The 12481-nt window shown below is 39.7% G+C and overlaps 4 protein-coding genes across 5 annotated transcripts; 1 reads left to right on the forward strand and 3 right to left on the reverse strand.

Moving 5' to 3' along the window:
- The first annotated feature begins 2375 nt into the window (after positions 1-2375).
- On the forward strand, positions 2376-4391 carry LOC124416300 (lipase member H-like). Its single transcript, XM_046897232.1, has 7 exons — positions 2376-2460; positions 2631-2688; positions 2859-3007; positions 3196-3438; positions 3621-3806; positions 3899-4058; positions 4139-4391. The coding sequence occupies exons 1-7, from the start codon at positions 2376-2378 to the stop codon at positions 4263-4265; spliced, it is 1008 nt and encodes a 335-aa protein (XP_046753188.1). The 3' UTR covers positions 4266-4391.
- A 789-nt stretch (positions 4392-5180) lies between these two features.
- Positions 5181-6670, reverse strand: LOC124416301 (pancreatic triacylglycerol lipase-like). Its single transcript, XM_046897234.1, has 6 exons — positions 6655-6670; positions 6292-6534; positions 5924-6109; positions 5672-5831; positions 5504-5591; positions 5181-5348 (listed from the first exon to the last, which is right to left on the reverse strand). Exons 1-6 carry the CDS (start codon positions 6668-6670, stop codon positions 5181-5183), a joined length of 861 nt encoding a protein of 286 aa, XP_046753190.1.
- A 17-nt stretch (positions 6671-6687) lies between these two features.
- On the reverse strand, positions 6688-8498 carry LOC124416302. The gene is made up of 6 exons (XM_046897235.1): positions 8484-8498; positions 7796-7917; positions 7706-7749; positions 7249-7383; positions 7021-7078; positions 6688-6850 (listed from the first exon to the last, which is right to left on the reverse strand). Exons 1-6 carry the CDS (start codon positions 8496-8498, stop codon positions 6688-6690), a joined length of 537 nt encoding a protein of 178 aa, XP_046753191.1.
- Positions 8499-8892: 394 nt separating this feature from the next.
- LOC124415881 (putative uncharacterized protein DDB_G0286901) lies at positions 8893-12254 on the reverse strand. 2 transcript variants are annotated; one of them, XM_046896576.1, is made up of 3 exons: positions 12027-12174; positions 10855-11931; positions 8893-10701 (listed from the first exon to the last, which is right to left on the reverse strand). In XM_046896576.1, the coding sequence occupies exons 1-3, from the start codon at positions 12057-12059 to the stop codon at positions 9070-9072; spliced, it is 2742 nt and encodes a 913-aa protein (XP_046752532.1). In that variant the 5' UTR covers positions 12060-12174; the 3' UTR covers positions 8893-9069. The 2 variants fall into 2 exon arrangements, with proteins under 2 accessions (XP_046752532.1, XP_046752531.1); XM_046896575.1 differs by having other exon boundaries at positions 8893-11931; positions 12027-12254.
- Between the last annotated feature and the right edge of the window lie 227 nt (positions 12255-12481).

Here is a 12481-nt window from a genome sequence, read left to right on the forward strand (position 1 = left end):
AAAAAAACGTGACGTGTCTGTGTAAGCAATGTTTCGCCAAATTTATACAGACTCACATTCAATCTTCGAAATTGCAGATATTTCACTTCTTCCTCGTGCTTTGGTGTATCATATTTGAATCTATAATATAGATACTCGTCAAACTTCTTCCAGCAAGTCAGCATGAAATGGAAACATAGAGAAAGAAACAGAAAAAAAAAGAGAGATACAAATCGATGACAAATTTACGGACCGTTGGATTTGTAATTTATGCTGATTGCGACGTAGATCGTAGAATTTAAATCCCTAGTTGTTAGTCTGTTCCACGAAATCCGATATTCATGATTTATTCGTAGTGAATAACAATGCAGCGGTTTTTTTTTTAAATTTCGATCGCGGTGATATACATATGAGAAGGGAAGAAGAAGAAGAAGAAGAAGAAAATAATAAAAGAGTAAATTGAATAATTAATATCATAACTCTGTATCAAAATATGTAGCTATAAGGTGGCTGGAACGGCGGTTTTCTTTTGGAAAATTTTTCTCGAAATTTCCCTACGAGATACCGCCGGCTGAAATTGCTGTGGATGACATATAATTGACAAAAAAAAAAAGAAAAGAAAAACAAGAATTTAAATCATGACAATACTATGTAATTATATTGATATATTAATAATAATAATAATTATAATATAAAATATATAATATATATATATATATTATATATACGTATATACTATATATGATATGTGTTTAACTAGACAATAATACTATACGAGTAATATAATGACAATAAAATGATGATAAATATATTGAATTGAAAATTAAAATTATTATTCTCAATGTTTAGCTCAAAATCGCGCGTTTAGATCCTTCATTTTACACACGTATGCAGGCGTATAATCATACCTACATGTATGCGTGTATAACGTATAATAATGTATTATCGTAACTGTAACACACTTTTATTTCTATTAAATCTATCTAACTTGAACGCAGTATTATTGACTGTCTTTTTATTCACAATTAAAAAACTCGAATTTACGAAAGCGACGTTTACACAAAGAGAGTGAAGTTCGTTGCGGTTCGAGAAGTCGTCACAGAAAATAGAGTTTTGATCATACGGAATTTTTTAAATTCGATATAACAGTAAAAGTCTTTCGAAATTCACACTCACGAATTTGAATATCATCAGAAAGAAATATGCGTTAACGGATAGAACTACACGTATGAGATTTTTAATCAATGCTCGATACTTCTGCATCTTGAGCGCATGATGCAGTCGAGATACCGAACTTTAGTGCTAAAGTTGCTTGAAATTTAGATTGAAATAAAAAACAAGAAAAATGAAATAAAATAATTTTAGCCACCGCTTATTTTTCAGAACCTCGTAATTATTTTACTGAACCCGATAGCTCTCTCTCTCTCTCTCTCTCTCTCTCTCTCTCTCTCTCTTTCTCTTTCTCTCTCGATTGAAAAACAAAATTCTTCGAAATCTTAAGTGTATCTATATGAGAATCCGTTGCTGCCAATACATGCTGATTTACCGATTGTGCTTACTTCAATAACACGAATATCCTCCTTAATTTTCAATGTTTGTTTATATCACCAATTTTTATTTTTTCCATGATTTCAGGACAAATATGTAGAAAGGTTCTATTTTCAAACTTACCAAACTGCGGATTGAAAAATGCATATATGGATACGACAGTCGGAGAGCTAGCTGAAATTACATTGTCATGCTAAAGAGTAATAGGTTGTTGATGGGTTCTGAAAGAGTTATCTTGACGATAACGCCAGCACGACTTTTGCTGTCACGAAAACAATTTACAGTGTGCTGATACGATTGCTGTAGTTAAAATGGATCGTAAAATGTTGGCACTTCCTGAAAAAAAAACACGTTCAAAAATCGAAACGACCACGAATAAAGATAATGACCAAGCACGAATACCGACGCAAAGGACTATATAGGTCACGCAAATCCTAGAAGATTTTTGAAAAAAAAATTCGATTTTCCTGGTACTGCGGACGGTAAGTTCATTATTTGCACATTTAAATTCATCGTTCTGCGCGTCATACCGATCCTTGTGAAAATGAAAATCCGCCGACTGTTGTGTGCAATTGTGATTTGAGATTACCAATGAAATGCATTCTGTAATTTCTGCTGTGATTTGAATTGAATATGTTTAAGGAATTGTCGAATATTTGTTTGATATTTGTAACACTTATGGTGATCGACGATTTATTTTCACAATACTGAACTTTATGCTATTTCATTTTCGCCAATAATTTGGATTTCCGTAGCTTGCATTTTTCATTTAATAAGTAGATATCAATTCGTTCGTAGGCGTTAAACTATTTGAAATGAAGATTTCGTCAGAAAGAATACGTGACACGATGGTGCGATACGTGGTTCTTGTCTCTCTATGCCTACCATTTGCCACGACACAAGATCTGACGGACGAACACTGCGATACTTGCAGTAAGTTCTTAACAGTTTCTTTCTCCTTCATAAAAAATTACTGCCTAATTCTATTGGGTAAGAATATAATGACTACGAAAAGATTTGTCCATGAAATTATCATTTGTATGAGGAAAATTGTCGACCCTCTACTGCTCCAGTTTACTACTTTATATTTTCGATCCCACTAGGAATAAAAAGGGCAACGAGGTCGCAATTGGCAGATATCAAAGTCAGGTTATACACAGGGTACGTAAGTAATCCAGGACAAAATATCTCGGGCTGCTGATTGCTGTGAGCATACTTTAAAAACAGACGATATTTCATTTGGATAAGTAAAGACGCGATTTTGTTCAATTCCCTTCGACTTTTCTTTCCACTTCTCTTTCTTATTGACTCTTGTGTTTGATAATCCTCAGTGAAGATCTCGACACGTACACAGAGGTGGTAGTCGGCGATGCTACGGAGCTGCTCGACAAGATGAACTTGAGCAAACCAACTGTTCTGTTCGTCCATGGTTGGTTCGGAACTATAGTCCGCGAACTATACTACAACGAGGTTACCCTTGGTACGTTTAAATTAAAAAAATAAAATATATTATCAGTAATAATAATATATTAAAATAAAAAAGTTCAAAATATTTGAATGCAAAAACTGACTAGTATTCGAACGATCGAAATATTTCTGAAACTCTCCTAAAGGAACACTTCAAACTACAAAAACTAAATGATCAATCGTAAACCGGACATGTTTCAGCGTACCTCGAACAAAAGACTCACAACGTCTTGTACTTCAACTGGGAAACAATCAGTACCACCGATTACCTCTCCGCTGGAATGAGCGTTCCTGGTGTCGGTTACACTTTGGCAAAAGTCCTCAACGAAATGGTGGCAGCCGGTCTGAACTCATCCTCCCTTCACCTTGTGGGCCATTCGTTTGGAGCCCAAGCCCTTGGATACGTTGGGCGATCCGTGAATTTCACAGTGCCCAGGATCGTGGGTAAGACAACCGTCGATGAAAGCTTCACAAATGCATTTCTATCCTTCTCAGACGTTCTATTTCCTCCAGAATATTGAGTTTGAATTAGAGTACCTAATTTCAAACAAATATGTTTCCCGAATTTCATCCACCGTCTAATTAAGTACAATAACAGAGACTTTTTTAAAATTAATTCACTCCAGGCTTGGACCCTGCAGGACTTTTGTTTTACACCTACATGCCGCATCTGAACAGCAGCGATGCTGATTACGTCGAAGTTATCCACACGGGAATGGGTTCCATTCTGTCAAGCTCCTTACAGTTAGGAGATGTCGACTTTTACCCCAACGGTGGAGAATACGCGAACCAAGGCTGTACGGTTCTACCAGGTAGATCAGCGCGTGTTTAACGTTATCAGTGTAAAGCTTGTCTCACGCTTAACTCACTGTTATATTTTATAATCTGATCGTCTCTTCTTCAGCGATCTGCGGCCATGCCAGAGCTTGTTTATTGTATGCTGAATTCATAAGAAATAAGACTGCACTCATCGGCCGTGCGTGCGATTCCTATTCGAATTTCAAAGACGGCTCGTGCGATTCGAATGGCACAGTAGTGATGGGCTACGCTACGCCCAACACCGCGTAAGTTAAACTTAATTGCATGGTCACCCCGTGCCGGAGCACGAACCTTGATCGAATCGTATCATGTCGGTATGTTCTAGGAGCGGAAAGTATTATCTCCAAACTAACAGCTTTTCGCCTTACGGCCGAGGAGAGGAGGGTGCTACTTACGAGAGTATCATTGAATCTCTGCTCGGGAACGTCGCATCAGTATTGTCAATTATATAATATTACAATAAAAATGCTGAAAGCTCTGCATCACAAATATCTACTTAAAGATTCTACTATCCTATATGTATTTTCTTAGCACTTTAGACTGCAAATAAACGTTATGTATTTGCACACTGTTAAAAATGTTCGTAAATTAACTACACATTTACTACGCAAAAGTGTAGCTGAATAATAAATATTGTGTTTTAAAGTGAATTACTAAGTGATCTTATTAAATTTACACAAAATTTTGTAATTTCGTTTAACTTAGTTCGAGCAACGCAAAAGCGTATTTTGAATTTACTAAATTATGTAGTAAATGTGTTATATTCATAAATTCAATATATATTTGCTATACGCTATTTCGAATTTACTAAACATAGTGCTGACTTTACGTGACAAATGTACACAGAAATTCGATTGGAATCTGTTAAAATTAAAAATACATTGTAGCAAAGTATCAGATTTCAGTAAAGCCCTAAGAATTACCATGTTAATTTTCAGACAATTGCACTGTAAATTTACTGACTATCTAACAATTCACTACATGTAGAACGTAAATGTTTTTGTAAATTTATTTGAAATTGTATTTTGAGTACGAATTCTGAAGCTATAATTTCATTGTTCAGTTTTCCGTGACTGTATTATCTGTCATGTCCGTGTGGACCGTGCGTTGTATTATTTATCAAAGCAATAGGTTGACAATCTTCTTTCACGTTGAATAAATTTTCATTTCCTCCAATAAATTGAAGAATCACGTTTTCAGGTAATACAACAAAATCTTGTGATGGTGCTTAAACTAATTGAGAAATTTTTAGATGTCATTTTCACACCGTATGCGAGTAATTACCATTCTTTATCTTGCTGGTTGAATATTCTTTCGATTTCGAAACGGTACAAATTTTAACCACCGAATCCAACGGATATTATCTATTATGAAATCTCATCCAGTTTTCCGCTGAAAGTATTGAAATTTGCGGAATTGATCGTGAAGCTGCTACAAACTTGGTGCAGTTTCGACGTTGACTGATTGAGCGAAAGGACATACGAATTCCAGGAGGGTAGTGTGCAATACAAAACGGCGATTTGCAGTGTAACGTGCTTAGAAAATATATAGGATAGTAGAATCTTTAGGCAGATATTCGTGATGCAGAGCTTTCAGCATTTTTATTGTAGCATCAAGAGGCATCGAGCGATCACAATAACAATATCGATTCGATGTTGTCCAATTACAGAGATGTAGTATTCAGATTTACTGTTTCAGTGATACTCTCGTAAGTAGCACCCTCCTCTCCTCGGCCGTAAGGCGAAAAGCTGTTAGTTTGGAGATAATACTTTCCGCTCCTAGAACATACCGACATGATACGATTCGATCAAGGTTCGTGCTCCGGCACGGGGTGACCATGCAATTAAGTTTAACTTACGCGGTGTTGGGCGTAGCGTAGCCCATCACTACTGTGCCATTCGAATCGCACGAGCCGTCTTTGAAAGTCGAATAGGAATCGCACGCACGGCCGATGAATGCAGTCTTATTTCGTATGGATTCAGCATACAATAAACAAGCTCTGAAATGGCCGCAGACCGCTGAAGAAAAGACGATCAGATTATAAAATATAACAGTGAGTTAAGCGTGAGAGAAGCTTTACACTGATAACGTTAAACACGCGCTGATCTACCTGGTAGAACCGTACAGCCTTGGTTCGCGTATTCTCCACCGTTGGGGTAAAAGTCGACATCTCCTAACTGTAAGGAGCTTGACAGAATGGAACCCATTCCCGTGTGGATAACTTCGACGTAATCAGCATCGCTGCTGTTCAGATGCGGCATGTAGGTGTAAAACAAAAGTCCTGCAGGGTCCAAGCCTGGAGTGAATTAATTTTAAAAAAGTCTCTGTTATTGTACTTAATTAGACGGTGGATGAAATTCGGGAAACATATTTGTTTGAAATTAGGTACTCTAATTCAAACTCAATATTCTGGAGGAAATAGAACGTCTGAGAAGGATAGAAATGCATTTGTGAAGCTTTCATCGACGGTTGTCTTACCCACGATCCTGGGCACTGTGAAATTCACGGATCGCCCAACGTATCCAAGGGCTTGGGCTCCAAACGAATGGCCCACAAGGTGAAGGGAGGATGAGTTCAGACCGGCTGCCACCATTTCGTTGAGGACTTTTGCCAAAGTGTAACCGACACCAGGAACGCTCATTCCAGCGTAGAGGTAATCGGTGTTACTGATTGTTTCCCAGTTGAAGTACAAGAAGTTGTGAGTCTTTTGTTCCAGGTACGCTGTAACATGTCCGGTTTACGATTGAACCGCCCTTGCTACCTCAAAATTGATCCTCTGATTTTTGTAGTTCGAAGTGTTACTTCAGGAGAGTTTCAGAAATATTTCAATTGTTCGAATACCGGTCAGTTTTTGCATTTAAACATTTTGAACTTTTATCCTTCAAACATACCAAGGATGATCTTATCGTTGTATAGACGGCTCAAAGTTCCGTACAAACCATGGATGAGCAGCACGGTTGGCTTGCTCAAGTTCATCTTGTCGAGCAGCTCCGTAGCATCGCCGACTACCACCTCTGTGTACGTGTCGAGATCTTCACTGAGGATTATCAAACACAAGAGTCGATAAAAAAGACTAGTGGAAAGAAAAGTCGAAGGGAATTGAACAAAATCGCGTCTTTACTTATCCAAATGAAATATCGTCTGTTTTTAAAGTATGCTCACAGCAATCAGCAGCCCGAGATATTTTGTCCTGGATTACTTACGTACCCTGTGTATAACCTGACTTTGATATCTGCCAATTGCGACCTCGTTGCCCTTTTTATTCCTAGTGGGATCGAAAATAAAAAGTAGTAAATCAGAGCAGTGGAGGGTCGACAATTTTCCTGATACAAATGATAATTTCATGGCCAAATCTTTTCGTAGTCATTATATTCTTACCCAATAGAATTAGGCAGTAATTTTTTATGAAGAAGAAAGAAACTGTTAAGAACTTACTGCAAGTATCGCAGTGTTCGTCCGTCAGATCTTGTGTCGTGGCAAATGGTAGGCATAGAGAGACAAGAACCACATATCCCACCATCGTGTCACGTATTCTTTCTGACGAAATCTTCATTCCAAATTGTTTAATGCCTGCGAACGAATTGAACTCTACTTATTAAATGAAAAATGCAAGCAACGGAAATCCAAATTATTGGCGAAAATGAAATAGCATAAAGTTCAGTATTGTGAAAATAAATCGTCGATCACCATAAGTGTTACAAATATCAAACAAATATTCGACAATTCCTTAAACATATTCAATTCAAATCACAGCAGAAATTACAGAATGCATTTCATTGGTAATCTCAAATCACAATGGCACACAACAGTCGGCGGATTTTCATTTTCACAAGGATCGGTATGACAAATTTGCGCAGAACGATGAATTTAAATGTGCAAATAATGAACTGACCGTCCGCAGTACCAAGAAAATCGAAATTTTTCTTCAGGAATGTTCTACGATTTGAATTACTTATATAGTCTTTCGCGTCCGTATTCGTGCTTGGTCATTATCTTTATCGTGGTCGTTTCGATTTTTGAACGTGTTTTTTTTGCAGGAAGTGCCAACATTTTACGATCCATTTTAACTACAGCAATCGTATCAGCGCACTGTAAATTGTTTTCCTAACAGCAAAAGTAGTGTTGGGGTTATCGTCAAGATAACTCTTTTAGAACGTAATTAAATCTAACAGTGGGAAAAAAATATTTTCTAAATGCATTTCGATTCCGTATATTCCGACTAAGATATTTGATTTTTTTCAAATTTTGCTCAACGCATACCACAAGTAATGCAAAGGACACAACATGAAGTATTCCGAATAAAGTTTTGGAAGAAATCAAGGGAAAGGAATTGTTTTAATTTTGCAAAGCCAAAACTAGAAAAGCGATGGGGAGTCGCTTATCTTTTACTATCTATTTTAATTACAACAATGATTACCATGCACACTGTAAATTATTTCCGTAATGGGAAAAGTCGTGTGACTATTATCATCAAGATGAAGAAAGTTGCAGAATTTTAACGCTGCTCGAGAATTATAGATTCCATGAATCTTCGGATACTTGAATATTGTAATATAACAATCGGATCTTGGTGTGCACATCGCGTATATCCAACCAAAAAATCCGAAAAGCCACAGTGTCGGTCATAACGATTCCAGCCGGTATATCGCGCTGTAAGTTCGACGATCTACTATAGCATTTCTCATTTCTTAACCAACTCTCGTCTATAGATTCAAAAACAGCCAGATGGCGCTACCTAAACTACACAAGCACAGTTCAACGGGTCCGATCGATTAGTTTCACACGGCCAGCGATGCGATGTGTATCTCCAGTAGGCGTGCGTGCAGTGCGCAGTTCATATTTTACCGATACATGACTGGCAGATGGTAACATCAGAAGTTTGACCTGATCCGTCGTTCCGTGGACACCGGTAGCGTTGCCAACATACGGTGAGTAAAAAGTTTAGTTACTTTTACAGCCAGAATTATTCGTAGTGAGTAATTTGCCAACCAAAAGAATCGGTTGAGTAACACCTCTACTATGCAACAATAATTACGTCAGAGGATAAGCATCTTCGTTGTGTTTTTACTATCTTATTGTTAACAAATTTGCTTTATTTTCCACCACGCGCTCAGGAATATGATTTTATTCTGAATCTACATCTACGATCTTAACATTAAAAGAAATAATACATTCACGCGCATTGTTTTATGGAATTATCATTATTTTTTTTTTTTTTTTTGTTTTGGTAAAGCGATTGAAGCGTCTTCTTTGATTCTAAGACTCCAAATCTTCATCCACACTTTCCTCCGTCGGTAACAAGTTTGAAGAATCGTTTTCCGGTGGGTTCTGCTCAGAGAACTTATCTCTCACCCATTCCGCTAGTTTTTGGATCGATTCTAACAGAGCGGAAGGCTTCTCTTCGGTAGTTGATCCTTGGTCTTGATCCTCACTGATTTCCGTGGTCTCTTGATGATGGTTCTCGGAGCCGATATTTCCGGTGTTTGTATTAGCGGAGTTGTTGTTTCCATTGACCAGGTTCCCATTGGAGCTGTCGTCGCCGTTCGACACGTTATTGTCCGCATTATTGTTCCCGGAATTGTTGATGCGCGAAATCATTCTGTGCTGATTGCCGGATCCAGTATTCCCGGAATTATGATTGTTCCCGTTGTTATTTCCGTTGATGAGGTTTCCGATCACGTTGTCATTGCCGTTCGCCACCTTGTTGTCCTTGTTGTTGTTCCCCGCGTTATTTATTATCCTCGAAGCAAATCTTCTCTGGTTTCCAGACCCAATGTTTCCGGAATTTCCGTTCTCCGAGTTCCCGTTTCCGTTTACAAGATTTCCGTTGCCGCTGTCATTACCGTTGGCAACACTGTTGTTTGCGTTGTCATTTCCAGAATTATTGATGCGAGTGGCGGGTTCATGTTGATTACCAGATCCAGTATTCCCGGAATAATGACTGTTCCCATTATTGTTGCCGTTGACGAGGTTGCCCACGACTAGATCGTCGCCATTTCTGATATCATTTTTGCTGTTCTTATCTCCCGAGTTATTTATTATCCTCGAAGCCAATTTTCCCTGGTTCCCAGTCTCTACGTTCCCGGTATTATGATTTCCCGAGTTGCCGTTTCCGTTCACAAGATTTCCGTTAGAACTGTCGTTTCCATTTGCAATGCTGTTGTTCGCGTTGGTGTTTCCCGAATTATTGATCCGAGGTGACGGGCCATTTTGATTACTAGAACTGATATTTCCGTCGTTACTATTCCCTGAATTTCCGTTACCGTTTATGAGGTTTCCATTGCTTTCGTCGTTTCCGTTGACAATGCTGTTGCCGCTGTTCTCATTACCGGAATTATTAATACGGACCAGTACCGATCGGCGGTTACGATTTCCGGTACCAACATTCCCCGAGTTGTTCTTATTCCCATTATTATTTCCATTCATGAGATTTCCGGTCACCCTATCATCACCATTCTCAACATGATTGTTCAAGTTGTTGCTTCCCGAGTTGTTGATGATTCGAGGTTCAACCCGATGCTGATTTCCGGATCCAACGTTTCCCGAGTTCTCGCTGTTCCCATTATTATTACCATTCACGAGGTTTCCTGTCACTTTATCGTCACCGTTCTCAACATTGTTCTTAACATTGTTGCTACCCGAGTTGTTAATGATTCTAGATGCCATCCGATTCTGATTTCCAGATCCGACGTTTCCCGAATTTTCCTTATTTCCGTTGTTATTGCCATTCACGAGGTTTCCTGCCATTTTATCGTTACCGTTCGCAACATTGTTATTTACATTGTTGCTCCCCGAGTTGTTGATGATTCGAGATGCCATTCTATTCTGATTTCCGGATCCTACGTTTTCCGAATTTTCCTTGTTTCCGTTGTTGTTACCATTCACGAGGTTTCCAATCAGACCATCGTCACCGTTCGTAACCTTGTTGTCAGCATTATTGTCGCCCGAGTTATTGATGATTCGAGACGAAACGTTCTTCTGATTTCCAGTCCCAACGTTTCCCGAATTCTGGCTGTTCCCATTATCGTCACCATTAACGAGATTTCCCGCGACTCTATCGTCGCCGTTTTCAATACTGTTGTCCGTGTTATTGCTTCCCGAGTTGTTGATGATTCGAAAAGAAATACGTGACCGACCCGCTGATCCAACGTTTCCAGAATTTGAATTATTCCCGTTACCGTTACCATTAATTAAATTACCATTCGTGCTGTCATCTCCGTTCGACACGTTGTTATTACTGTTCGAATTACCAGAACTATTGATGCGGAGAGACCATAACCGCGCACCACCATCCTCAGCATCGACCTCGTCATCCTCGTCCTTTTCGTCACCATCGTTTTCCTTGCTACCGGATATAGCAGGACATGAAACGCTCGGGCTGCACACTTTCTTACCAATATCAAAGCCTTGGCCAGGTGGACAAGGGAACCTTACGGGTTCCAGTTGCCCGATTCCAACCTCGGCACACCTGATGTAGCTACCGCACTCGCCCTCGATCGGTTGGTTCTCGACAGCCCTGCATACCCTGGAGCACTTCCTGAGGGCGACGTCGTACCGCTCGTACTCCTTGCATCGACCCATGATGTAGGCTTTTCCAGCAGCGCAAGTTGCCCAGATGCGATCATCCTCGGGGTACAAAATGTCTTCGCCCTCTCTGTGGATGCAGTTGAATTCCACGCAGTCAGAGAGCCGTCGGCGAAGCTTGCAAGTTCCTTGGTTGTGGTCGTAGACGTTCTTCTTAGGACAGACTATCGTCGTGTCCTTACCACCGACGCAGTAGTGAAACCGACTGCAGTCCTGCGGGTCCGGATATGTGCCATTCTGGGGCGGACATGGGAAGGGTGTCTGTTTCTCCGCGCAGCTCGAGGGTTCTTCAGCGGTGCAAAGACCATTTTCTGGATCGCAGAAGGGCGTCGAAGGACTCCAGATGGAGCAATTGACCGTCCCAATCGGCTGGCCATTCGGCAAACACACCTTCGCTTCGGTGCAACTAATGCATTCTCGAACCTTCGTGCACTTGTCTTCGTACGCCGGGAAGTCGATCCTTGACAAGCCATTCTCGCCTCGTGCTAAGCCTCGTAGAAGGCTTAGATGCGGATGACCAGCTTCGCAAATTACCTGAGGAATCAAGGTGCGAGATCGTTCAAGGATTTGACAAGGATTTCCGCGGCTTGGTCTTGTGATCGCGAATCTCGGATGGGACAGTAACTTACCAAGAAGGCAGCGACACAGATTAAGGTCTTCATGATGGCGCCAGTCGACAGTTAAGCGTCGTTTCTCCGTATTTGACTTCCGCGATTCGAGTTGTTGTATATATAACATCAGTATCGCTGGATTTTTATACTCTCATTGATTGCGACCCCGTTTTCCCACTCGAACAACAAATCATAGGTAAATATTTGTATCGCATTTGACAATCTACACCGTATACGAAAGATAATTGACTACCGGTTGTAAATTAATTTGATAACGTTTTCCAAGTCAATTGACATCATCGTGTGCATGCACGCAACTGTTTTAAGGACAAGGTTCGTGACGTTTATACCGCAGTTTCTACTCAACTTTCACACTTTAGGAATTTATAATAGCGGTATTGCATGGTGTTTCGACACGTGAATCATTATATCCAAGAGTGTAATTGTGATGGATTTATCTGTTGCGACAATTT

Source organism: Diprion similis, chromosome 2, assembly GCF_021155765.1.
Source record: "Diprion similis isolate iyDipSimi1 chromosome 2, iyDipSimi1.1, whole genome shotgun sequence".
Taxonomy (NCBI): Eukaryota; Metazoa; Arthropoda; class Insecta; order Hymenoptera; family Diprionidae; genus Diprion; species Diprion similis.